Source organism: Xiphophorus hellerii, chromosome 23, assembly GCF_003331165.1.
Source record: "Xiphophorus hellerii strain 12219 chromosome 23, Xiphophorus_hellerii-4.1, whole genome shotgun sequence".
NCBI classification, from domain to species: Eukaryota; Metazoa; Chordata; class Actinopteri; order Cyprinodontiformes; family Poeciliidae; genus Xiphophorus; species Xiphophorus hellerii.
In genome coordinates, this window is record NC_045694.1 from 26,912,031 (window position 1) to 26,939,986 (window position 27,956).

The 27,956-nt window shown below is 41.0% G+C and overlaps 2 protein-coding genes across 6 annotated transcripts in view; both read right to left on the reverse strand.

Annotated features, from left to right (window-relative positions):
* LOC116713963 (uncharacterized protein KIAA1211-like) overlaps positions 1-19,058 on the reverse strand; it is a 50,609-nt gene extending 31,551 nt beyond the window's left edge. Inside the window, exon 1 of one of the 5 annotated variants that reach the window (XM_032554248.1) lies at positions 18,882-19,058. In XM_032554248.1, coding sequence (XP_032410139.1) covers positions 18,882-18,946 — 65 coding nt within the window. In that variant the 5' untranslated portion in view covers positions 18,947-19,058. Of the gene's footprint in view, positions 1-5,908; positions 6,537-13,229; positions 13,444-16,758; positions 16,853-18,881 lie in introns of those variants that run through there. The other 4 variants (XM_032554243.1, XM_032554247.1, XM_032554246.1 and 1 more) reach the window with 4 other exon arrangements.
* A 4,641-nt stretch (positions 19,059-23,699) lies between these two features.
* Positions 23,700-27,641, reverse strand: dcps (decapping enzyme, scavenger). The gene is made up of 6 exons (XM_032555783.1): positions 27,397-27,641; positions 26,954-27,104; positions 25,839-25,984; positions 25,630-25,743; positions 24,869-24,979; positions 23,700-24,085 (listed from the first exon to the last, which is right to left on the reverse strand). The coding sequence occupies exons 1-6, from the start codon at positions 27,598-27,600 to the stop codon at positions 23,819-23,821; spliced, it is 993 nt and encodes a 330-aa protein (XP_032411674.1). The 5' UTR covers positions 27,601-27,641; the 3' UTR covers positions 23,700-23,818.
* Positions 27,642-27,956: the final 315 nt, after the last annotated feature.

The following is a 27,956-nucleotide window of genomic DNA, read 5'->3' on the forward strand; positions in this document are numbered from 1 at the left end:
TTCATCAACAGACGGATTTTGACTCCTTGGGATGTCATTAAGCTTTACAAATGTCTTTACTCATTCATTTAATCCAGGTGTGTTGGAACAGGGAGGCATCCACAAGTTTAAAGACACCAGAAGACTGGAGTTACACACACCTGTTGTAGACGTTCCAGAATGATAAACTAAAAAAGACGTTCAAACTAAAAAGAAAACTTACTGCAATCAAGACATTCTTTGCTTCCTTCAGAACAGAAGTTATGCAATACCTCAATTTGGAAAAGATGAGACACCCATCAAAGGTTCTGCATTCACTGAGATATTTGTCAATTTTACAAATTAAAAAAATGACTTCATTATCTATTAAAGAATTATCTGCTGCATAAACAGCACCAACGCTACAGACACAGTAGTACGCTGATAGTAAAGCAATAACTGCTCTTTAATCCAGTTTATTTCCATTGCCTTTTTGGGTGGTGAATGTGTTACTTTCTCCCAAACATCTCTGATTGTCTTCTATGAAAACATTCAATGCTAAAAAGTAGGTATCTGTTCCTCTTATAGCTTTTACAGAAGTTCTTCCAAACCCGTCTCTGATCCTCAATTTGAACCAGACGGCCGAAGAAGGACATAAAAACTATATGAAGAATGTGGAGCGATAAGAGCTCCAGGCCAATATCTCCGGATCTCCACCTCGTCTTTTCTGCCTCGTTTTTCATAAGTTCAGTTTTTATCAAACTACTGTTTCTCCGGCTGTGCATTACTAACAAGGAACATGTTGTTTAGGACCTTGGTATTTCCTCAACACCCTTGGAATATGAAATTATTAATGACATATAGGGATCAATTTCTCTGTAAAGTCAAGTGAAAGCTCTATAAATTGAAAGCTAAATATTCTATGAGAAATGCTATCTATTAACATCTATTTGTCACGTGTCTATCGCGATATATATTATCAATTTATTGTCCGGTCCTAAAATTTCTAAAGCAATGCAACTTTGACTCCAGTGCATCTTATGTTTGCTCCAGTTTCAGTGTTTATATATAATATTTATTAGAATTTAAAGGTTATTGATCTTTGAGAATGTGTTTGTGAATTACTACGCATTATTTCTGGGAAATGGTCTCAAAACAGCAATATCATCGTTTATCGCAATAACGTCTGGGACAATTTACCACCCAGCAAACATATGTTATCGTGACGGGCCTGGCACGGCCTACGTCACCCAGAATGCCCTGTAGTTCTCAATTGACGTTCAGTGAAATTATTATCTATTGATATTGATCACGTGTCTATAGCAATATACATTTTCGTTGATTTATTGGTCAGGCCTAACCTAACAACATAACTTTTGATGTCTGAGGATTGCCACACCATATAATTAATTTTGGGTTTTCATTCGTCATAAAGTTAAAAATAATCAAAATTGACTGAAATAAATATGAAATGTATCAATCTTTATGTAATTAATGAATCAAACTCTTTTTGATCAGTCTATAAGGCCCAGAAGTCACATTTTAGAGACAATCAGATCTTGGAGTCGTTGCTAACGTGTGCAGAGACCGTGTTTCTGAACATCAACTGAGATAAATCTCATAAGCAAGAATAAAGCGTTCAGCGTCTGAGGCCAGAATTCCCGACTGCATCATTCTGGATCCTGGTAATCCATCGACAGTAGGTAAACCAGTTCTGCAAAGCGACGGCCGTCGGGCCGATCACAGTTCAGTTCAGGTTAATTTAGGAAAATCTTCTCTTTTACGCCAAGTCGTAAAAGAAAGTGAAAGAAGAGGAGGAAAATTCAAATGATTTCTGTTCGAGTGTGACATGATGGCGGTCACAGAACTCTGAGAACGACACGGCCGTCTCGCCTGTCGGGTAAAACGAAGAGGGAAAATCGAGCTTGGAGTTTGAACTTTTGCCCCAAAATACTAAACAGTCCGAACCTCAGCGGCTCCTAAGCGAAGGATGTTGGTAGAAACAAACCACATGAAGACGGGGAACGCACTGGGGTTTTTTTCAATTGCTAAAATAGAAACATGGGGTGTAATTTAGAGGACTCTCTGGAACAAGACCACTCATTGTAAAGTAACACAATATTATTATTATAATACATTATTTGCACTCAATTCTGTTCAAAATTGCAGGCCTTAACTGGTATTAGAATCTCATTGTGTCACGGTTACAGTATTAATACTAAAACATAAATGCATAACATGAATCAATTGCTTTTATATAAAACTAGAAAAAGATAAATATATGTGCGATATGTAATATTATTATTATAACATATGTATAAAAACATAACCATAAACACAGAATAAAGACAGTTTTTCTTAATTGTGGTTACTGCACAGAATATGATCAGTTTTAATTATTAATATTTAATTATTATTGTGTCAATATTATCTATACTTTGGCTCGATAGACAGCAGTGACGCCTGGACAACAGCTGTTCAAAAGTTTAACATTTTATACTTTTGAAACGCATAAATCTTTATGGTTTTTTTTCTTGAATATCCTTTTAGATTAATTAAAAAATGTCCGGGGGGTTTTCTAGCAAATTTTCGACTTTTCAAACTCAGAAATGTTCTTGTTTTTTCTTGTAAATTTCTGAGATTAATCTCAAAATTTCTGAATTTTATGGCAGAAATCTACTCCTCTCTTTTTTTCCCTCCCCATCTACAGTGGGCCTAATATTTCCCAGCATAGTCCCTAAAATGTTACTTTGAAGCATTAAATAGGGTAGCATACTTTTGACAAATAGTTTGAGAAGCACCGTTAGTGATAGAGAAGTTCATTAGCCTTGTTTCAACCAGCTGACTGGTGGTGCGCAGCAACAGTTTGGCTGAACTCCCTGCCATCTCATTCAAAGGAAATCAAACTGCAGGAATGTTATGATAAAAAATGTCGCTTTTAAAACCTTGGTTAACTTCACTGTTGCTGTAAAGCATTCCTGAGCTACTCCAACAACATTTGTTACACAATAATACTGAACACATTGATAGTTTTTGTCCCGTTTCAAATAAAACCTGATTCATGTTGGGGTTTTTTTTAAAACCCTTTTAACTGACACCCTTAAAATACATCTATGTAAGTCAACGGGTCCTCCTGGCAGGTAAGGGGTTCATAAACTGTTCAGGAGAGTCGATCAGGCTCATATTTTCACAGCTGATACTATTTATTTTACTTTCCACTCCTGAGTTTTGGTAGCAGCTCAGAGCCGGGTCCTGTGAAGCCCGGCGGTTCCTCCCTCCCCTGGAACGTCTGACTGAAGCGAGCTTCGCTCTTAGCAACAAGCCCTACATGGACTCCGGACAAAAACACCTCCATCAGTCTCTCTGGACAGAACGCATTCATCTGCCGTACGAACCGGCCTCTGCTCCGCCTGCATAACGACCCTTCGAGAAGAAGCACGGGGAGACGCACTAAGAAATTAAAAACAGAGATTTCGTAACTAGGCGAACTGCACCAGGTGAGCCTGACTTAAACGCCTCTCCGGGAATTTAGTTGCAGTTTTTAATCAGCTGGTGAACTCCCTCATGCCAGGCATGCTGAAAGCAAAATATTTATGCATTCATATCCATAAATATGCTACTGGAAGCTTTCTCTCCAAATATGATTATTCAATATGAACCACTATCCTGCTGTGGAAATTTGTAGCAGCGTGGCTCTCTCCAGGGACTTACCCGGTTTGTTATTCATGCAGCAGGTGAGAGCGGCTGCTGAAACAAAACCATCATTACAGCAACAGTGATGCTCTCTGATACTACTGAAAGTTAAATGATTATATTTATGAACATGACCCTTTAAAAGTAGAATATAGAGAAATGTTGACCTGCAATGCTAATCAGAGTTATTGTCAAAATAAAGATCAGATCGTAGGAGTGGGCAATGTGGACTTAGGGTTTTATCACGATATTCTGTGATACTATTGCGATATCGATAAAAGTGGCGATAAGAACTATTTATTACTTCTTTTTTAGGTAACTATGACTCTGACTGTGTCACAGCAATTATAATCCCTCTAACACAAATAACTTAAAAACATTCCCATGTGTAATGCGCAGCTTTAGGACAACATTCATGTAAAGAAGTGATTTGTATAACTAAGCTGTACATTTTCATCGTATTTTTACATTTATTGGTATTTATTGATATATTGATGATTGTAACTAAAACACTCTTATCTACACACATAATTTTTCCCTTTCCTTTATGAATCGGTGCAGAAAGAGAGATTCTTGGATGCCTGTAATGTTTGCTTTTGATGATTGACACCTTAAACTGAGTCCTGCTAGTGCATCGTGGAACAGCATATTCCTGTGTTTACCATGTAAAACACTTTTAACTGCCTTGTTGCTGAAATGTGCTTCACAAAGAAACTTCATTTATCCACACAGTCCGCCAAAAAAACCTTTAGAAAAGAAAAAAACCCCAATGCTGTTCACAATTGGATGCTGAATATTTGTTTAATCCAAAGGCACATTTGTGGCAAGTATTGAATAAAGTCTCTTCTAATGCAGAAGTTTGATTTAAATACATTCTGAAGGTTACGAGTTACTAAGAACACTGGAATAAAACCTCTTCAAACGCTTCACATTACGCCTGTCACAATAACAAATTTGGCTGGACGATAAATTGTCCCAGAAATTATCGCGACAAATGACAATATCATTGTTCTCGAGACCATTGTCAAGAATTATAATAGTAATGGCATAATAGTGGACTTTCGCCATCTCAAAAACCAATAAACTTTAATTTTCAGAAGAAAACTTTGCGTTGCAACGGGAAGATAATTAAAATAACCAAAATAAAACACGACAACCAAAAACAATGAATCATAAAAAGGAAATTAAAACCACTTATGACCGAAACCATAAACAAAATTGATTGTGATGTCACGGTGAACCAAATTGTCCTTCAAAAAGTATTCATCATCAGAATCTAAATGATTGAACTCAGTATAATTTATCACGCAATTAATTGATTAATTCTCTATGGTGACATGCTTACATTACCCTACGGACGTATTGACCCGTTCGCACTCACAAGAGCAACTTGGGATGAAATTTCAAAGGTTGCCAAACCTGCAACTTTTCTCGACTGCAACTCGGCCACCGAGCCACAGTTTTCACTTTCTGGGTGCCACACATGTAAAAATGTTTGTCCGCGCCGACGCTGCTGTGCGAGCCACGAAAAGTCACGCATTGTTGCCGCGTCCCGGCAGGAATGAAGACAAAGACGGTGGAAGGGGACATCTGCGGCCACTGGCACCACATCTACTAACTTTGCTACAAAAAAGGATCCTCCACTGGAGGCTGAAAACTAGAAGGCAGTCATTATGCTAACCCTCTGCGGCTGAAGCGCACTGCCAAGCCCGGAGCGCTAAATTTAGTCAAAACGCTCAACCCCACAGAGGTTCTCCATCAGCGAGAGCAGAAATGAGCTCCAAAGGGTTAAAAACTAAAAAATGTCTGATTGGCGTTGAGTGCAGAACCCATTAGTTGAGCAACAGGACTTGATTCTGTGCCAAGGAAATTGACAGGAAACCACACTCACCCCATACTGTCGGATGACAGCAGAACACAACAAAAGCTATTTGCTTCTGAAACTCTCTGACTAACCATGAAATCCTGGCACATTCAATTGGTTCCTCAGATCAGCTCTGACTCATGTAGTTTAATACCAAGCCATTGTATCTGCCACAGTCACAGGGAGTTCAAATAAATTACAGCTGAAATCAAGATTCCCATTACAGACTAGCACTAGTCTGTTTTTTGTAATGCACATTAAGAGGATTGACCAACATGAAGCGGAGTCTGGAGTTACAAAGATGTGAATGAGAACTTTCTGGATGAATCAGTTCAGATGTTGGGTAAACAGTTCAGTAGGAAGATGTTGAACAAACTCTAATCTGAGACTTACTTCCTGCCCTTGAAGCATCCGTACATCCCCGCCATGGTTGCAACGTCCAAAACGATCCTCACAAAATCAGAACACCTCGTCTTTCGAGAGTTTACTTCCTCCTGGTTAGATACTCCAGTCCGGCGCTTTCCCTAAGGCGAGATGAGCTCTCTCTCGTTTCCGCTCAGGAGATGCTGCTCCTTAAGATCAGCTGGTCATCCAAGGCGAACTGTCCTCTCAACTTCCTCCCTCACAAGACGGCTCGTCCGTAGAAATGTGTCCATGAAACTCTGCCAACTGTCTGGACCGCAGAGCAGTGAGAGAAAAGTTTTGTACAGAACTTGTAGTCAGAAAGTTGGAGGAAAATCCACAGCAAATTCCTTCTTCTCCCTCAGTGCAGTGGTCAAAAACAATAGACTATGTGACTGAGCGGCTGTTGCATGTCTCCGTCCTCTCTTCCCAGCCACCACGACTGGCAATGCTGCACACAGAGGGGTGGAGGGAAGATAGAGAGGGAGGAGTGAGGGCGGGAGGAGACGTGTGTGAACAAGATACTGCCCTCTTATCACCTTATTGTTTCATATTTTCTGTTTGGCTGCTCTGTAAAGATACAGTTGTTGGGAAAAGCACAGGGGTTTAGTCAACTCAAACTTCCTGGTTCTTTGGATGCCGTTGTCTGGCATCCAGTCGTTGTCTGGATGCCAGACAACGGCTGAAACAGCTTGAAGAGATGGTCTGTATGTATTGAAGTTTAGTTCAGGAAAGTCATTTAAAAAGGATTCGCTCTTTCTGCAGATTTCTTGTTTTTGTCTTCTTTTATCCATCCATTCATTTTCTTTACACCCTTGTCCCTAGTGGGGTCGGGAGGTGCTGGTGTTTATCTCCAGCTAACGTTCCGGGCGAGAGGCGGGGTACATCCTGGACAGGTCGCTAGTCTGTCGCAGGGCAACACAGAGACAGACAGGACACACAGAGAGACCAATTAACCTAACAGTCATGTTTTTGGACATGACTGTCCCTGTGCATGCGTGGGAGAGAACCCACGCATGCACGGGGAGAACACGCAAACTCTGTGCAGAAAGACCCCGGGCCGGGAATCGAACCCAGGCAACAGTGCTACCAACTGCGCCACGCCACGCCACGCCACGCCACGCCACGCCACTGTGCTTTTCGCCTTCTTTTTTTGCCAAAATTCAAAGTTTAGCTGAAAGAAATATTCACAGAAGACACAGATAAAGCGACTTGAAAATATAATCTCCCAGTCCTCTCTTGTTAAATTACTATTGCAATTTAACACAAGCCGGATTACTTGTCTGACCCAAATCATTCAAGTAGAAGCTGCCTGACAACATGAAGTAGGCTAAAAGATCTCAAAAAGCAATACATCATGCCTGTAATCTTAAGAATTTAGCTAAAAGTTTAGCTGCGCTAACCCTAAAGCACTAATCATAAACATTTGCTATTGCTAAAGTGCTAGATCAACACGGTATTTAGCAGAAGCTAATGCTAAAGCGCTAAACTCAACCACGTTGTTACCCACCATGGGTCAGTGACAAAAGTATTACAATGTCTTACATCGCCCCCAACAGAGTTAAATTTGTTACTGCACATTTAACTGTACGGCTGCGCTACAAGAAGTGATTCTTTGGAATAAATCTTTCGCTCATTTTTTAGAGTATCGCTAACTCTGTTGCTGATTTTGCCTAATTGAACGCAGTAGGACTCTGGCCAGAAAACACACAGCATGTCAGTAAAGTGTTTACAGTAGAACTACAGCATGAAGTAGCCAGACGTAGCCTGGATTACAATCTGACCTGAAAAAACAGCAAATCACTTAAATAGAACCTTGTTTAGCAACATGAAGTAGGCCAAAAAACACCACATCATCTCTGTTATCTAAAGAATTTCAAGAAAGAAGAAAGTCGCAGGTATAAACCTGGAAAGGCTTTTCTAAGGCTTTGGGGCACCACTGAACCAGAGCAAGAGATATTATCTATAACGGAGAAAACACAGAACAGTGGTGGACCTTCCCAGATGTGGTCAGCCTACCCAAATTACTCCAAGAGTTCACCACCAAGTGCCTCAAACATGTAAAACAGAAGTCAAAGGCAGAGCTAGGTCCAACCAGGCCTTTTTCACAGCAGGATGGTTCCCATGGAGATTAAAGGATTTCTGAAACGTACATGAAAGAGTCAAGGCAACACTATAGGTATGTTTTTGATGAGGGAATAATATTATAACATGATGTAAAGCTCAGAAAAATTGTTTTTACATGATACTGCACCTTTAAGACTTGCAACATCAAATCTTCCTGAACTGTGATTGACAAAAAGATTGAAGTCAAAGTTTCATTCTGATTTATTCAGTGAGGGAAACAGCACTTCACCATCCAAATGGACCTCTGAACTGAATCCTGTTACATAAACACACAGCTTTATCTTGGTCCAGCCACAACTATGAAACCTGGCTCCTAAAAAAAAAAAACTGAAAAAATGCAAAAAATCTCATGAATCATCAAACCGTTCAGAGAAGAATGGTGGCAGTGGAATGAATTTCTCAATCCCAACATGTCCAGACCAAATATCGAGTGTGATTTTGCGTTTGCTTCAGACAAGCAGAAGCTGTCCAAGTCATGAGAATCAATGTGTGTGTGCGCGTGTGTGGGCGTGTGTGTGTGTCAGTGTAAATAAAGAGAAACAGTCTGTATCAGTTCCAGAGCCCCGCAGCTCCATTTCAACAGCATAATATACAAACACACAGTCACTCAGATGAGTTTTGGCACGCTGTGATTGAGAAATCTCCTCCCTCTTTCTCTGTCTCTCTCTCTCACACACACACACACAGTATTGAGTTCACAAGATGACAAAGCCAATAAACCATCAAGCATAATCTCAGGCAAGCCCAGTACTGATGGAGGATTTTATGGCTTCAATATATGGGTTAGTCGGTAATTCCACCAGTTCTTTCAGTATATCTCTGGCTTTGACGCAGATTAAAACCAAGAGCCGGTTTTCTAAGGATTCCTCCTCACTGATTGTATTTCTCCTACAAACAGTGGGACTTGACATTTTAAAAATAGTATGAAAGGCCCGAGGCTTCGACAACAAAAGAAGTAGCTCGCAGCTGCCAAGTAGACAATCTAATCATCCCTGTCGAACACTGTGGATTCACTTTTAGTACACAGTTTTTGTTGACCTTTTGATAAAAAAACAAAAAAAACAAAACAACCCATCACCGTTAATTTCAGTTTACATTGAAAAGTTTAACTTCTGCAGTGGCTTATCGAGGCCAATCAATCGAATGCTTTTAGCACTACACGGATGAAGCCGCTGTGTCCTGGATAATCAATGTTCCTGATTTTGTGTCCACGGCTGGCCTGCTGCTTATACACACACCCAGCAGAATCTGACGTCTACATCAGCACGTTCCTAGTGGGGTTTGTTTTTAGCCGTCCTGAGTTGACACGGTTGGCTACAGTTCCAGGCGCAGGTCTTCAATTATGTTGAAGTTTTGGCTGCATATTTAGGTACGCGGTACAGCTGGGAGGTCAACCTTTGCCCCGGTTTCAAGTCTTTTACAGCCTTTGGGTTTTCATGGAGGTTTCCCCTAACCGTCTTTTCATTATGGATCAGTTTTAGCGCAAACTATTGATCACTTAGTGATACCTACTTCCTTGTCGCAACAGGCTATCTATTCTGAAGTCATCTACTGATCTGATTAACTATGGGCCGGCACCAGTAACTGAGTGCTAGCAAATGAAAAGGATGCATTAGCTTTGAAGGAGCTGGTGGCTAATGCGTTCGGCTATGCCAGCATTAAACTGGGACATGCTATGACAACCTTGGACATGCTAGTGACCGACTTGAATATGCTAGTGACAGACTTTGATATGCTAGCAACAAGCTTTTACATGCTAGTGACAAGCTTGGATATGCTAGTGACAAGCTGGGATATGCTAGCGACAAGCTTTTACATGCTAGTGACAAGCTTTTACATGCTAGTGACAGACTTGGATATGCTAGTGAGAAGCTTGAATATTCTCGAGCTTCACTAGCGAGAAGCTCTAATATGGTAGCGACAGGGTTGGATATGCTAGTGACAGACTTGGATATGCTAAGGCAGGCTTTGACAGATTAGCCGCAAGCATACCTAAGATGGTCACTCGCAACTTGTATTTTTTTCTTTAAGAACACTTTATCAAGAAAATGGCAGGCGTACATTATCTGTACGCCAGTAAGCAACATATATTAGATACACTGACGTGTTCTTTCCATGCTAATGGAGAGCAGAGGAGGTACATCACACTTTCATATTTTTGTTTGTGGAAATAATTAGAGAAACAATGCACTCTTTGTCTCCCTCTTCATAATTATGAACTACTTCATGTTAGTCTGTCAAATAAATCTCAGTGAAAAAGATTAAAGTTTGTGGATGGAATGTGAAAAATGTCAGAAAAAAAAAAGTTCAAGGTGTATGAATATTTCTGCAGGTCATAATAACCCATTTAGGAAAAATCCCTCTCTCCTAAAGCAGAAACAGGAATGTAAAACCCACCGCTTCAGGAAATTCACCACATCTGCAGCAATACCTGAGCCACCTGCCTTCAAACTATCCACCCTTATTACCAAACAGGAGAAAGTCTGGTAAAAAACAAAACAAAAAAAAACACCTAACCAACGCCTCTGAATGAATTTCCCAACGCTGGCGAGTCAAAACAGATCCACAAGCATGACGCAACTGCTCCAGTGCACACTTACACATGTGTATATGCAGATGTCAATCCCATGACTTTCTGTTTACAGAGCCAAGAGGAATGTCGGCCAGCTTCCCTTCAGAGCGAAAGAAAAGAGTGGATCTAGGCATTTCCTGGAACAGATCTCAGTCTGGAGCCACGGGGAGAGAAACCATAAATACAGAGGATCAGGAGGAATGAAGGGGAGAATGAACTCTGAACTCCAACGGAGAAGGAGCTTAAGCAATGTCTGTAACAACTCTTGTGCTTCAATTTAAAAAAAAAAAGGAAAAGTGTATTATGTTAGCTAAAAAAAAAATATCAAAGCTTGGGCTCTTGTGATTTTAAACCAGAGCTGCCATAATGCCAGACATTAAAACAAAACCCTGCAGTAAATTTGGAAAAAAAAATCAAAATAAAATAATGCCCTCTACTGGCAGCAGCTGCTAGATTTTCAGGTGACATCAGTTCCTAATGGAGAAATCACAGCAGATCATCCTGCAGCCTCACTTATCTCAAGGCATGGGGTAGTTACCATAACAACGTTAAAGTAGATTTACTTTTTTAAAAAGTGTTAAAAGCTTCAAAACCACAGAAATCTTCTCCAATAACATTCCTATGCATAAACTTCTTTAAGTTAGACGCTGCAGAAAGCGAGACATACCAAATACAGTGTTTCTCTGAGCGACTTGGGTAATAAACTACGCACAATCCCCTTGCTGTCGCTGATGTTACATGGTGAAAACGCTGAGCGATGGGGCGTGCTGTGGTGGCGCAGGGGTTTAGCACGCCCCACGTTTGGAGGCCTTAGTCCTCGACGCGGACGTCGCGGGTTCGACTCCCGGTCCCGACGACCTTTGCCGCATGTCTTCCCCCCTCTCCTCACCCTCCTTCCTGTCTGCCTACTGTCTAAAAAAAAAATACGAGCCACTAGCGCCGCAAAAACTCTTCGGAGAAAAAAATTGAAAAAAAAAACAAAAAAAAAAAAACGCTGAGCGATGACTCAAATGGCTTCTTCCTACTTCACTGTGATGTTTGCATTCCCCTAAGGCCTCCATTATGTTTATTCCCATAGGCATAACTTCCTGAAGAACTGGTATGGACGTGTTCCCACCAACTTTGGCCAGACGGGGAAAGTCCCCGCCAATATTTCCTGCACCTTTTTTCCTTTATGTGCCTTCATCTATTTGCGTACAGTAACTTGGCAGCAACTGCACCCTGTATTCAAAGCATTAACAGCCAGGTAATGCTTTTTAAAATTTCTTTGTAAACCGTAAATGACAAGTCCGCTCAGTTGCTTGACACAATCAAGCAAAGAATCTGAAAAAGGGACGCAATTTCTTTATTGGACTTTGACGTGTTTATTATTTGCTATATTAAAGACACATCATATCACCTGCTATGTGTAAGTCAGCAGGACAAAAAGGTTTAGCCAACCTGCTGAGGGACAGCTGTGGAGTCAGAATCACATCATTGAAAAATACAGAGTTTGTTTTTACAAGGATTCATTTGGTTTACACAGAAGTTCCTTATTCTGCTTTTGAAATGTACTATTAATGAGACAACCCTGATCAGGACGTAAATCCTAATTTATTCAATAAGACTGTCTGGCATTCACATGTAAGTTTTGGCCTTATTCTTAGCACTAATAAAAGAAAAGGCCTTCCAGTAACTGTGGGTGCATCAGCGCCTCTTTCTCGTCTCCACCAACTTGCAACACAAAGTTACACCCTTGTTTATTCCTCACAGCCCTGCACATTCCTCCCGTCTCTCCCAACAACGCAACATTTTTCCATCATAGTTTATCCGACGTAAGGCCGAAGTCTTAACTGCAAGATGCATGAAACTGGAACGCCGCCATCGACCACACGTTCACATAATGCGGCTGGAATTTGCTAAATCTCTGTAGTTTATTGTAATCATTAAATATCTGACAATGTGCATGATCTGTAACAATTATCAGAAAATGCTTTCAACGTGGCATTGGTGTGACGTGTTATGATATATGTCTGTAACGCTAAGCTAACTAGGCTACGTGCCATTTTTCAGCACAATCAAGTAACTATGTTACCTTGAGCTGTTAAGAATATGACTTAAGAGAAATGTGATTCCATAATAACACCTTGAAATTGGGCGTCTGTCTCTTTAAGAAGCTCCTGCTCTCTCTGAAACTCAACAGGAAGTCATCACAGCATCACTTCTCAATATGCCTGTCACGATAAATTTGCTGCTCGATACATTGTCCCAGAAGTTATTGCGATGAACGATAATATTGTTATTTTGAGACCGTTTTCAAGAAATGTATTGATGATGGCGTAAAAATGCAAAAACACATTCTAAAAGATCAGTAAACTTTAAACTCTAACGAACATGTAACCCTGGAAGTGGAAGACATTTTAAATATCCAACATAAATAAACAAAACAATGGAAACAACAACGAAAATCAATCATGAAGTCTCTGTATGTAAACAAAACTGACCTTCAAAAAAAAAAAAAAAGAGGATAGTTGAGATCAAATCATCAGACTGAACACTGCCGCCATTCAGGTTTTGGTAGAAAGAAATAACAAAATCATTCAAATGAAAATCATTGGGCTTGTTTAAACTTACCTTGCAATTAATTGATCTACTGCTTATTGTGACAGGCCTATAAAGCACCGTGTTTTTATTTCTTGTGCAAACTTCAGACGGGAAACCCAGCCTTTCTCCTCCTCCAGTCACTGCATCTCCTGCCCGATTCTCTCCTGCAGAGTAAATCCTTCTCCTCTGTTTTGTGGCTTTTTTCCTGCGGATCCCACTCGCTCCATTACAGGCTGCTCCGGGTCCAGGAAGAGGAGGGGAGTCGCTCTGAATTCCTCCTCACATCTGGAAGCCATCTCTCCCTCCCACCCCTCTACACCCTGCCCTGCTCCTCCACCTCCTCGTTCGTTTGCCAATCTCTCTCCTGTCTTCCCTGTTGCTCTTCGCTGTATAATGTAAATAGCCCTGTAATCATGCTCTCCCTCCCCAAAAAGCCGGCCGCGCTGGGTGGCGTGCAAGGGGAGAGATGGAACCGCGCGCGGAACGGGCCAAGACCTACGCTGCTTTCCCCTCCATTTTGGATTCCAGCTGAGCTTTATGAGCTGATAAAAAATAAAAAAAGAAAAGAAAAAACCCCCAAACTCTTCTCTTCACCTCAAACCCGCCGCATGTGTTAAAGCAACAGGAGACCCGCAAGCAATTGATGCAAAGAGTGTGACTGAATTATGACCTGTGAGAGCCGTCAAACCGAGGCTGTAAAGTCTCAGCACACCTTCTAATCTTACGTTTAGCAACAACACTTAGCTGTTTTTATATTTATTGTACTTTAGTGTATTCTATTGCCATTGTTTTTTTGTGAGATAAACACAAAATGGTGTTTAATCGCAAACAGGAAGAATGGAGGCCCAGTCAAAGTCCAAATTAAGGAACTGTGGCAAGGCTTGGAAAAACAGTAGCAACTGAAACTTTCCAGTCCAATCTTATTGAGATGGAGTTATTCTGCGAGAAGAATTTGCCCAATTTGTAAAAAAATGGAGGCATGTTGCAGCAGCATAAGCAACAACACTTGGTCCTGCAAAGCGACAACATGGCAGAATTGTATGCAAGTCTATGTGAAAAAACCCAATAAAACCATTCACAGTTTGTGATTTTAATCTGATATAATAGAAAAAGTTCTGAGGGTATGAATGCTTTTGCAAGGCACTGGATGTTTTTACTTGAGGTTTCTGGTCAATATGCTGAATGAGAATTAGTACCACCGAAGGCTACGTCTGTGATAAAATAGACAATCAGTCTAAATACTGATGAGCAATAAACAAAATAAAATGAAAAAAAGTGTTTGTCTGATATTTCAGAATCAATGACGAAACAGCGGAGAGAGCCCAACACAGCAGACATATTAAAGCCGGCGCCAGCTGCTCCAGCGCGATCTCTGCTGGCTTTTGAGTTCGACACACAGCCTCATAATCACTTCCTAAACATTCACACTGGGGTAACAAATTACGACATAATCGCAGTTTCCGATGACTAATATTGCTTTTTACTCATCTTCCATGCAGCACTCGAGAATATTCAAAACGAATGTTTGATGTTTACAAATCCACCCATGTCTGACTTATGAATCACCCAGGAATTCAAAGGAACTAGGGGTGAGTCTACATGACAGACAACCTAGCAAAAAAACTATTTTAAAGCAAATCTAAAGAACTTTGTTATCAGCAGCCAACATTTACAACAGTTACTGTTAATAAAGCTGCAAAAATGGCAATAACATAATACTAATATTTGTTGAAATCCTTGCATATGTCAACATTGTGTGCAATAAGTCTTCCAACCTTTCAAAGAACACCTACAAGATGGGCTAGCATCCATAATCTTTAGTGTGATCAAGTCGCCGTAGAACTAGTTCCAGAAGATCAACCTCAACATCCCTCTCTGCAGCGACATTTCCAGCACATTCTGGGTATTCCTAAGTTGTTTCCATGTTAGATTGGACATATATTCCATCCAGAAAGTTCTGGGTCTGCCCCGGGGTCTCCTCTCTGTGGAATGCGCTCAAAAATCTCCCCTCCAAAAATGGAGCCATCGAGGAGGCAATCTGATCATTTTCTAAGCAAACAGACCTACACAAGGACAATTAAGAGAGACTAATTAACCCAACAGTCATGTTTTTGGACCGCGGGAAGCCAAAGTATCTGGTGACGGCCCACGTATGCATGGGGAAAACATGCAAACTCTATGCTGAAAAACCCCAGACCAGGACCTTCTTACTGCTAGGTAAAGCAAACGAGTGAGGCAAAACACAAGCATTACCACAAATGAAGGCTCTATCACTTCATCCATCTCCTGCTCCACCCTATCATCACTCCTGGTCAAGAGACCGCCTCCCCTTTCACAAAGAACATCAAGGCGTATTAAGGCACCTGTCTGAACTCTCCATATGTTTAGTGAAAGAACCAATGTGGCAAAAAGCATGGACATCACCTCTGTTACACCGCTGACTCAACAGGTCAGGTATTTACAGGCTGTCCTCATGTGTTAAAGTTATGTGGGGATGATTTATTGCTTCTGTGACCAACCAGCCACAGAATTTGATGCACAAACAAGACTCAGAAATAATTTCCAAAGCCAAGAGTAAAAAGGTAAGATATAGGATGGAAATCTCAAGCATTTGCTTGGACGAAAACAGGGCAGCTACACTGAGTTTGTTCATTGTCGTCTTGAAAAGAAAGGCGTGTGGAGACTTCTAACATAGACATAGTACTAGTACCGCATAGTACTGCAGTCAAAGCTGCGCCACGTCTCTTGTTGTCCCACACTGCTCACTTCATTTCTAGAAACTTACATCTCTGAGGGAGATGATCATCTCCACTTGACCAGAGGCGGCTTGTTTGAAAGAGACTCTAGTAACTTGAATTCCTCCTTCTTGATGCTCTTCAACCTGAAGAGTCTGCCTTTGTCCTGGTTGAGAACCACAACCTCAGACTTCAAGCCCCGTTGAGAAGCAGTACAGTACCTGGTGATGGTCTTTGCTTGAAGAACCCAACAGAACCAAAGATGAAACTCTTGAGGTTATCGAATCAGACATCCTCTTCTCTGTAACAACACCTTGAGCTCCTGTCCATGAATACCATAAACACATAGGAGACAAGGTGTTATGGGGGAGTCAAACATGTCCACCACCATCTAAAGCAGCTAAACAGACTTTGAAAATCTTCAAAAAGACATGACACAAGATTTGAGAGATACTCCATTCTTCAGTTGGTCATCTACCCTATTCCAGATTGGATTCTACATCGTCTCAAATTGAAACAATGCCAAGCTAATGACCTGTCTTCCTCTGCCATAAAGCCAACAAAAGCATGGAAACACAAGAAGCTCTGTTTGGACAGTCATTGGTAAGACTACCAAGGAAGCAGGAATAAGTGAAAGTATGTCCATTATTAAGGAGTTATCACTGAGTCAATTCCTGACAGAGGCACAGACTGTGAACTCACTGCTGACACTTGACCTGACCAGGCCTCTAATCACCCCTGTCCCCACTGAGACCAGTCAAAATCCATTCCTGCTCAATGACTAACAGCGCACAATTATTTACCAGCCCGTCCCCGTTACTTACAGCACAAAGAAGCCCAGCGATCACATCGTACACGATAAGATCATCGGACGTTTTCTCCCAGTCCCGCCGTCACACAGACAGCGTGACGTTGTCCTGAACCAGCCAGTGTCTCCGCTCGGGATTACAGCAGTTCTCACACTGTGAAAGATAACTGTTTAATCTGAACCGTCCTTGACCCGCCTCCAGCAAACACAGAGCTCAAACACACACACACGCACACACGCTGGAGAGTGAGCGACTGTGTGATCTCACAGGTCTGACATCACAGCAGAGCGGCATGAGGGCCGACCACCGAGGATAGACGTGTTCATTCAATTAAATGATCATGTTACAGTTATTAAACATACAATTTATTCATAGAATCATCTAACACACAAATCAGGTTTAAAAGAGGAGAAAGTTGGTTCATTTTTCGGTCAAGCGTTGACAGAAATATACAGTCATTTAAGTGAGAATATCGCTCTCCATGAGTCTTGTTTGTCAGATTAAAAGTAAGTTTTGAAAACAACAACCTTTAAGCAGGTGTTAAGCACACTTTTCATTAAGCCAACAGTTTTGTTTTTAAAAATATAGGTTTTCTTATTGCTCTCACGTGATATTATCATTTTAATTGTTGGGTTTTCATTAGTCGTTATGAGAAGATCATCATGTTTAAGAGGAATTAAGGTGTTCAGACATCAGTTTTTTCCTAATGAGTCTATATAATGTCTTTCACTTGGTGAATGAGTTGCCTAAATAAACGAAGTAGAATATCATTTCCAATAATATTTTACTTTATGGAAAGGGTTTGTATTTCTAGGCTAGCCAAACCTCAAAAGTTGGTAAAAGTGGAGAGAAGCGCTAAATATGAAACGTTTTCATACCTGACAGTTTTAACCAATCAGTGACGTCACATTTTAGAGGAGGATCTTCAAAAATAAGCTTCTTTTTTACGCTTGACAAGCAGAAATGTGTGTTTATATCCGTTCCACACCAGCCGGGTTGGAGTTGATTCAGCTCAGCCTTTAATGCTCGCTGTACGCTAATGGCTTTGGATATGCTTAGCATTTATGTTTTTAAGATCGTCTAAAGCATGTTTTGTTTTTTTTACCTGCAATTAATCCTACGTGAACACAAGTCGTTTACTCTTTGTGATACGCCTAAACAAAATCCAGTCCAGCAAAGCTGTCTTCAGGTCAACCGACTCATAAATTGAGTCCACCTGTACGTAAATTATTCCAAAGATAAATCTGTGAAGTTTGCTAGAGGACGAATGGCATCGTGAAAACCAAGGAACGCCGCAGACGTTTCGCCTCAACCCGAGTAGGGGAGAAGAGGAAGCCTTTTCGCCTGCAACGCGCGACGTTCGTGAAGCAAGGTGGTGGCTGAATCATGCTGTGGGGCGTTTTTTGTTCTTCAGCGAGGACAGCTGAAGCTCTCAGCTGAAGATGGGAACATGGATGGAGCTGAAATGCTGAAAAAGAAAAAAAACCTGCTACAGCTGCCAGAAACTTGAGATACACACCCAGAAGCAGCTAAAAGCAATTAAAGGACTCTCTGGCACAGATTGTAGCCATTCAATGTGACTGAGCCCGAGTTTTCCTGCAAAGAGACTCGGGCAGAACTTTCATTGTCTACAAATGCAAAAGCAGACACGAGCTATGGGCTGCAGCGAAACAGCTGGAACTGCAGCAAAATGTGGTTTGAAAATCTCTTAACTCTCCATTTTCACACACAGAACCCTATATTTACTTTTTTTTTAAACAAAAAGAAAAAAAAAACATTTCCTATTCATAACGAGGTAAAATTTCGGAAAAAAAGTTCAGTGGGCATGAGAACTTTTACAAGGTGAAACAATATGAAACATATGGAAACAACTTGCAACATTTCTTAAAAGATTTAAAAAACAAACAAAAACAACAAATAACTATCCTACTACGTGTTTGAATATCGCTAAAAGTTTGAGCCAACCAGCAAAAACAAGCCTCATCCAACCAGAGTCCACAGACAACAGCAGGATGACAGCGATGGATTTTTTATTTCATCAAACACATGGATCGATTTATTTCCAATCAACCGTCACCCAGCCAGCCAGCAGTCCGCTCGGTGAGCACCAAACGCGGCTGAAAAGCGCGGATACTCACGGTGTGTGGTGAATCTCAAACGGCCTCAGAGTGAAGTCATCCCGCAGAGACTGGAACCAAGACATCGGCGCGGTTAGTGGGCCGATGATTGGATTATTTGGCTCGGTCCTGCGCCTGGCGTCCCTCTGCTCCGCGCTGCTGCGTTCAGGGCCGCCCCGGAAATCCCTCAATCTCCGTGTGACTTTGGAGAGAGGAGAAGTTGTTGTTGTTGAAAGAAACGGGTGTCGGGACTTTTGACGTTAGTTAGCGTGATAGAGAAACACTTTATCCTGAAGTGTTGAAGACTAAGTTAGCGTACAAATATCGCTGAAATAGGCTACTCAGATTTGCTACGAAAAAAAAAAACACATAAAAAATGACTATTTCTGTAGTTTAAAACAATTTTACTTTTTTTTAAACCTTGTCCTTATTCGAATAAGTGTTTTCTTCACGGTTTTTAATATTTTTAAAGTACTGAGCATCGGGATATTTTTTAATCATGTTATATTTATTTTCATTGTGTGTAAAATTTCCCATCTGACAAGAAAGCTGACTCAGCTCAATGTGACAAAATCTACCTACGTACAAATAAAGTTGATTGATTTGATTGACCCTTTTTCTTGGGTTACTTGTGATCAAAAACATTAAATGTTAACCATCTTCCTCATCTTTCCAAAGTATATTATAAAGAAACTGTAAAATACAACAGGTCTGAGCTCTATTTAAGAAACTTGGACGTCACCAAGCAACTTCAAATTGAGTATCTGATGTTTTTCCAGCACATTTGACACATAGTAAAAGTCGCAGTACTAAAATGTTGCACTATTTATCAGCAATTCTGATGGTTTGTATCTCACCAAGCCAGGGTCACACAGAGTGCTGTTGCAGCCTCTAATTATTCATGTAAAGGCTTAATGTGTGAGAATGTAAACTAGAGAGGTACACTGCAAAAACACAAAGTCTTACCAAGTATTTTTCTGGTGTAAATATATTAATAAGCTTAAAATAAAAGAGAAAACCAAGTTACAAGTCTTAGGAAAAGAGCTTGCTTAAAGTCAATCATTTCTGAATATTGATGAAAACGTCCCAGTTGCATTAGCAGATTATTTCAATCAGAGTGTGCAAAATGTCTTGTTGGTGAAATAATCTGAAAGTGGAGCTGGAACTTTTTCATCAATATTAATTAGGAAATATTGACTTAAAACAATATTTGACTCACCTGAGCGGGAGCAACATATGACTTCGCTCCCGAGCGAAAAGTAACTTGCAAGTTGTCTTTTTTTTCTTTTTGTCTTACTTCAAGTGGACTTAGACAAATTGTGGCGCAACCATTTACTAATGGTTGCAAATGTTCCATCAGCCTGGAAATTAGGATAATTTCCCTTGAAATTAGCCTAATTTCAAGGGAATTAGGCTAATTCCCTTGAGCCTGACATCATTTCCAGAGTTGAGGGTCCGAAGTCATTCTGACCTTTGACCTTATATGGAAGTTGGACTCTGCTTTGTGCAGCCTCAGGTCAACCCTGGCGGTGTTTAATTGAATGAGCAATAACCCTAACTCCGCTCTAAACAAGGCTGTCAGAAGAGACGACGAGGAGAATTTTTTTTTGAAACTCTCATTAGCAACCAGAATTAGTTTTTCTATTGTTTATTTGCGTTTCCTCCCCCTCTCTCACGCCTCCTCACCTCTATCCCACAGACAGATCAGCAGATATTTGTGGAAGACGCGTGGGCTGACGGCCAAGCGTCACTGTTATGACAATTAATGAGACATGGGAGTTTAAAATTTTTTTATTTTTTTAAAAATTAAAGTTCAAGAAATAGGGAAGTGGATGCAGAAGGAAGGGTGAGTCATAAGAAAACCACCACCGTAAAACAAATGTACATGTCAGTCACTTTCCTTATTTAGATTACAACCAGACCAAAAAAAAACAAAAACAGATCTCATAATCATTTTTCCAATAATCATTTTTCTTAAACTGTTGTTTTTGAGAACTTTATGAGCATGAATGATAAATTTGTGCGACGATTTCATAATGTAAACTGAATAAAAAGACAATTTTTTTTCTCTCTGTCTGAAGTTAAATCAAACCAAACGTCTCGTTTTAATTAGAATTACCAAAATTATTTCTATTTGCCAAATGACACAATGATGAGAGAGAATATGTTAGCAATTTATTCATTAATGTTCTCAAAAAATATAATACGTTTCCATACATTACCTCAGTATTTAGTAGCACTTCCTTTAAACTTCGCGGGTCAAACGCTTTGGACTTCTTTCCACAGTTCCGGTCCGTTCCTCCTGACAGAACCGACCGTTTCCTGCTTTACTTGAGCAGTCCGAGCTCACCTGAGTCCATCCAGAACAAATTACCTGCAGGGCATGCTTCCTGGGCTCCTCACTCAGATGCCGTTTTTTTTTTTTTTCCCAGACGAGACGTGAACGCAGCTTAAAAACCCAAAGCAGGGAAACGCAACCCACCCATCAGGCTTTAGATGAGATAAGAGAGCAATGTCCTCTGTAAGCAGTCTCACAACAAACATTTAGGAACGGAATCAGGTCTGAGCAGCAGCAACAAGCCAATAAAACATCTGGCCTGCTGCGTCTCACACACTCTCAGCTTTAAGAGAGGAGGACTGGCAGACACGAACCCAGCTGAATATAAAAGAAGTAGCTAAAGTATGTCCAGAACTGAACCGAACTGTCTGTGTATTAGACGTGTCTGGGTGTGGATTAGAAAGCTTTTGTTGTCACGACTTTTTAATATTTGCTCTCCGTTTTGAAGAAGAAGAAGAAGAAGAAGAAGAAAAAAAGAAAACCCCAAACTGAGAGGTTTAGCGTTTGAGCTGCAATGAAATGGCTCAACGCTGACACCTAGTGGTGTTTTCGTCTTTCTTTCAGGACTTCGGTTGAAAAGGTTCGAATATAAAATCACATAAATTTCATCATGCATATATTGCAAACTTTAAAAAAAAAAAAGTTGCATAGTTTGTATACGTTTTGATAATTTTGGATGTTCTTTAAAGCTGGCTGTAGTATGCTATATAACTCTGGGATTCCTCGTGTCGACTCATTCCTGAACCAAACATAACACCAGACATGGACTCGTCTGTTCCTCAGTGGTTTGGTTAATATTTCAGGTTGAAGTAAATGTCTCGTTTCGTTTGGAAATCAAGGTCAGGGAGGATGGGAAATGATTGGAAAGCCTCAAAATGCAACTTGCTTTGAGATCCAGCGAAGTTTTAAAAGAGCAGCGACGGTTTAAGGAGATGCTGGTTTCATTTTCCAGGTGGACTTTATATCTACCTACACAGCCAAAGGTTCCTGCTTTAATGGCCAGTGGTATCACAGCGCACCGGTGGCCAGCAAACTGGACTCACTGACATGACGAAGCTTTTCAATAATACTTACATTTTATTGAGTCGGACCTGAACAGGTGTTCTAGAAGATGCCCCGATTTCCTTAACTTTTGGAGACCTGAGATCTCATCTACCTCCAAATGGTCTGAATGACTTTGTTGCTACTTTGAACAACTTTTCTGACAAAAAAAATATAAAAAATCTGAATTGGCAGATAGGACTTTTTAAAAATCGACAATTGGCCAGAAAACTGCAATTGGTGCACCCATAACACCAAATCCTCTCACTTTTGCAATTTTAGCCTGATTCTGGTCATTTCAATCCTTTGATATGCTCGGTAACCTTCGCTCTGTGAACCCAGAACGAGAAAGCGTAAACAGAATGTTGTTTCTCTGAGGGATTTTGTTTCAGGCCCTTTACATCATGCTGAGTCCAAACACCTTCAGCAGAAGCTAGTCGTGGATCTTTGTGGCTGTGATGCAACAGTCCTGCTCAGTTTGAACCCGTGAGGATTTGCTGCCAATATTCTTTGAAAATCGTCTCAAACTCAGTCAGGTTGGATGGGGGAGGCGATGGGCAGACACTTTCAGGCTCTGACCGGGTGAGTCTGCTGATTTTTCTCCAGATGTAACGTGTCAAACTGCAGCCAAACAGTTCAAAGATGGTTTCATCAGATCCTATCACTCAACTCCTCCAAAGGTCTGAGAATCCTTTGGATGTTTTTCCAAGCCACTGATGTTTCTTAAGCCAGAGCCATTTCCTTAAAGGGGCAGTGTTATGTAAAATTGATGTTTTTGAGCTTTACATCATGTTATTCTCTCATCAAAAACATACCTGGAGAGTTGCTTTGAATCTTTCATGCATGTTTGAGAGATTCTTTAATCACCATGGCAACCATTCAGCTGTGTAATAACGCCTGGTTGGACCTAGCTCCACCTTCAAGGATGAAGCTCCTCCTCAGAGATGCAGTTTTCATGGGCTTAAACCTCACAGAGCAGACTCCACCCAGCTCCTTCAGACTAGCCAGCAGCAATTGGCAAACACCTGGTGGAACTGACATCTACTGAGCTCATTGTGTGAGCTACTTCTCAGAGGAACGCTGGTAAAAGAATATTGTTAAAGGGTTAATAGAGGAGCCATGTTGTGATGACTTCCTGAAGGCGGAGCTTCAGAAAGAGCAGGAGCTTCTTAAAGAGACAGAGGCCCAATTTCAAGTCATTACATTTCAAAGTCAAATTTCTTTTAAGCCATATTTCATATACAGATTTTTTTAAAATAACATAACATAATTGATTGTGCTAAGCAATAGCACTTTGTTTAAAAAAAAAACAAACTAAAATTCTAATAAAATAATTCAAACTTATAAAAGCCTCAGTCTGCTGAAAAACAAAAGGGAAACTGGTTTCTAAATTCACTTCGGTCTTAGAGAGGTTTCTTAACATTTGAAGGGAAAATTCAGTAGAAAAATACTTTAATTCAGCCAAATAATATGAACGATTTATTAAAATAAACACAAAAAACTTAAAAAAAATAAACCCTAGAGGAATCAGAAGAAGGTCACTATTTAAACCCATCTGAATTCCAGAGTGTGGTCTCAGTTAGAGCCTCCCGGCCTCCTTGAACCGGCCCAGCAGCCCGTCGTCCGCCCTCAGGGGGAACCACAGCGTCCTGGTACTGTAGAACTGCGGGTCAGTCTGCAGGTTCTGGATGACGTCGGCCAGGAGGTGGGCCCGCTCCACACCGCAGCCCGGCGCGTCGTGGCCCAGCTTGGTGAAGTGGACATGGAGGTGGTAGTAGGAGGGCTGGTAGTGCAGGTAGACTCTCAGCTTGCTGGCCGGAAGGTTGTAGCGCTCCAAGATGGCCGCCTGTACCACAGATATTACCATCGTCGGTGTCTTGAATTTTGACAAAGCTCTTAATTAACTTTTTTTTTTCTCTGCTAGGGGGAGCCAAAGAACATTTAAGCCTCTAAAACCCACTGTTATGTTACAATATCTCTGTTTCAATCTAGGGATGCACCGATTCACTTTTTTCACTCCAGATACCGATACCTGAGGTTTAGTATTGACCTATATACAGTACAGACCAAAAGTTTGGACACACTTTCTCATTGAATTCAATGAGAAGGTGTGTCCAAACTTTTGGTCTGTACTGTATATATATATATATATATATATATATATATATATCGGACCCGATACGGATATTAATCTCAGATCGGTGCGTCTATGTTTCAAACAATAAAAATGTGCAAATGTTTTTCTGTTTTACTTGGAGATTGAACCACATTGTTCGGCTTCAGAATGCTATTGGATAGGAAATTTGCACATAAGATCCTCCCAAACGGCCTCTACTTGGAAAAACTTTGGCTTAGCAATATCCTTGTGATTCACTGTACCAGATTAATCGAAATTTTTTTAAAAGAAAGCAAAATATCTTCGGACTTTTTAGGTGATCATTACAACATCTAAAACGTGCAAATTTGGTGGAAAAACTTGCGGGAAAAGCGCAAAACGGATCATGTTGTATAAAATATTAAACATTTTCACGAGACCTTACAAAACCTAATCTGACAGCGTCGTATTTTCTCCAACAAATCCACCCAAGAAGTTGAACTTCTTCATGTTTGTCTAGGCCTGGGGTCTTACCTTTCCCTTGTGGAAGATGTTGCGCAGCAGTGGGAGATGCTCCGACGACAAGTCTCGAAGACTCTTGATGTCTTTCTGACGAGCGATGGCGATCAGGTAGAGGTCGTCCACCTGAAAGAGTGAAAAATGATCCTGTGAGACTTGACAGAGGAAGGCGTGACTGAAAGTGGAGCAAATTACCCCCACAGTGACGTTATAAATTAAATAATCTGCTACTAGTACTCCTTCATCAATATTAAGGAATTAAAGCAAGATTCTATGTCTTGCCGAGAAGTTACTTGTAAGTTAGTTTTCTCTTATTTCAAGTGTATGAAAATGCTTGCGCTAGAAACTGGACCAAAAAAAAAATTTACATGGTAAGATTTTGTGTTTTTGCAGTGCTGGATTTCCCTCCTATTCTCTCTCTGCGCTTGGCACCCCGAGGTACCCGGTTGCCATGGCACACGCACCATAACAACTGCCTGAAGAAAAGAAAAAAAAAAAAGGAAGAGCAAAAATCCTTCCAGTTGTGCAGCATCCAGAACCGAAGGGGATAAACGTTCAACCAACAGCTGTACAGCGAAGGTTCGCTCTGGATTCAACGCTCAGTGAAACTAGCGGAAAAAAAAATCCGTCTTCTGTCAGCAAACGCGCTTTTGTCACCCATGAATACATGGCGGTAAATGACAGACTAGGTTTCTTTTGGATATTTGTTGGAATTTTTGTGTGTGTGTGTGTGTGTAAAAAATAGTAAAATTGCCAGGAAAGTTCTGGTCTTTCACCTGTTTTTGGTCCCACTTCAGGTCAGGAAGCAGGACAAAGCCGACCTCGGGGTCCGGATCGTCGTAAACCACCCGCTCTGCCTCGGCCTTCTTCTCCAGGATGTTGTAGACCCACTGGACGAGGAAGACGAACGCAAACGATCGCGGCTCGCCACGCAACGTGAAATTGCAACCGAGAAAGACGGCGGATTTTGGGGCGGCTTCCTCACCTGCAGGCTCAAACTCTGCTGCTGAACGTAGGGCAGAGTGACGGAGCGGTAGTCGTCCCCCGTCTCTTCCACCAGGAAACTCTCCTGCCGCCTGTACTTCTTCACGTGCTTCTCTGTGGCCGGACACACCACCGTGGTCTTGATCTCTACGAGACGAAGCAGAGCCCTGGAGAAAGCGTTCTTCACCTCTAAATGTTTGCGTGCTGTCAGGATTTCATGCAGTAAATCAACAGAAAGCTGTGGACAATTGTGAAGTGGAAGGAAAATGATGCAAAAAAAAATGTACAAGTTAAAGGGGCGGTATTATGCATTTCTCTTAATATGTGGCATTTTATAGAACAATCAAATAACTATGTTGTCGTCAGTTGTTATAAAAAAGCTGTATATATCAAATATGACTTGAAAGAAATGTGACTTTGTAATTTAACGCCCCAAATTTGGGCCTCTGTCTCTTTAAGAAGCTCCTGCTCTTTCTGAAACTCCGCCTTCAGGAAGTCATCTCAACATGGCTCCTCTAATAACCCTTTAACAACATTTTTACCAGCGCTGCACAGAGAAGTGGCTCCTATAATGAGTTCAGCTGATGCACAGTTCCAACAGGTGTTTGCTAATTGCTGCTGGCTAGTCTGAAGGAGCTGAGTATGGGAGATGTGGAGGAAGGCTGATCTGTGGAGCAGAAGCTTAGAAACTTGGAAACTGCAGCTCTGAGGAGGAAGCTGCAGTTCCTCCTTTAGGCTAAAGGCTAAAGGCTATCCTCTAAGGCTATCCTTTAGCCTTAGAGGATAAAGGTCCTCTAAGGCTCATGGGTGGAGCTAGGTCCACCCAGGAGTTTTGGACAACCAAATGGTTGCTATGGAGATTAAGGGATTCCTCAAACATGCATGACAGAATCAAAGCAACACTCCATGTTTGTTTTTGATGAGCGATAAACATTACAACCTGCTGTAAAGCTAAAAAAAAATAAATTATTTTACATGATACTGCCCCTTTCAAAAAAGAAAAAGAAGAAAAAAAATAGAATGGTGCAGCTAAAAATCTAGACCCAATTCAAATCTACATATTTCCATCCCACTTTGTGTGTTTATGAACGCTTTTGCATGCCGTCCTGTGTTTACCATTGAGGTGAGGGGGCGCCTGGAGGCGGTAGGAGCTGTAGATGTCGTTCCTCATGTCCAGCCTGAGCTTGGAGTCCCTGAAGAGCTCCGCCAGGGACTCCTCTCTGATGGGGGTCTTCTCCAGGACCACCACGGCCTCATCACCAGCTATCTGAAGAGGACATGCTCAGCACCTCTATTTCTGCGACACTATCCATCGCACTCACTTTGAAATAAATCAGTGCAAGACTTAAGAATATAGGACTACTGTTTTGAAATAATAAACCGGAAGTGAATAACGCACCGCCTTCTTACAACTTCATCACGCAGCTTTCAACAACTATCGGAGCTAAACTCATGCTTCCAGCCAATGAGATGATCGTAAACTCGTTCACTTAGCAAAATAAACCTATTTCATTTGATAAAAATAAAGTGACGTTCGGTTAAATTAAAGAGAAAAACACCTTTCCGTGGAGAAACATGATTTTCTCCCGGGCAGAATCACTCAGCACGCTGGACGTTGTGAACGTAGAGAGAATGTTTTTCCATTCCGGTTCATTTCCGCTCTCCTCGCCATTCTTGTCGTCACCTTTCGCCCTCTTGGCTTCACGAGACGACTCTTCGCTTTCAGCGCTGGAAATTTCACGTTTAGCCGCGACGGTCGCCATGTCCGAGCCGCCGCTGCTGCGATCAAAGATCGTCTCCGTCTGAAAGCAGGCCTTACTCTGCACAGGAAGTCTCGGCTAATTTTTCAAAGCTAATTCAGAAAACTCAGAGTATGTGCATCTGCTTTTTATTTAAGGAAAACACCTGCCAAAATGATCAATAATAATAATAATAATAATAATAATAATAATTCAGTACTTTTATTTTATTTAAAAAACCCAACAAGTAACTCAAATGTGTTTATGTGTGATTTAAAGGAACATATAAGCTTTTCAGCTGAAAAAAAAGAACGAATAACGGAGAAAACTAACCCAAATAATTAAAGATTGGCTAAACAAACAACGAATTAAATAAACAT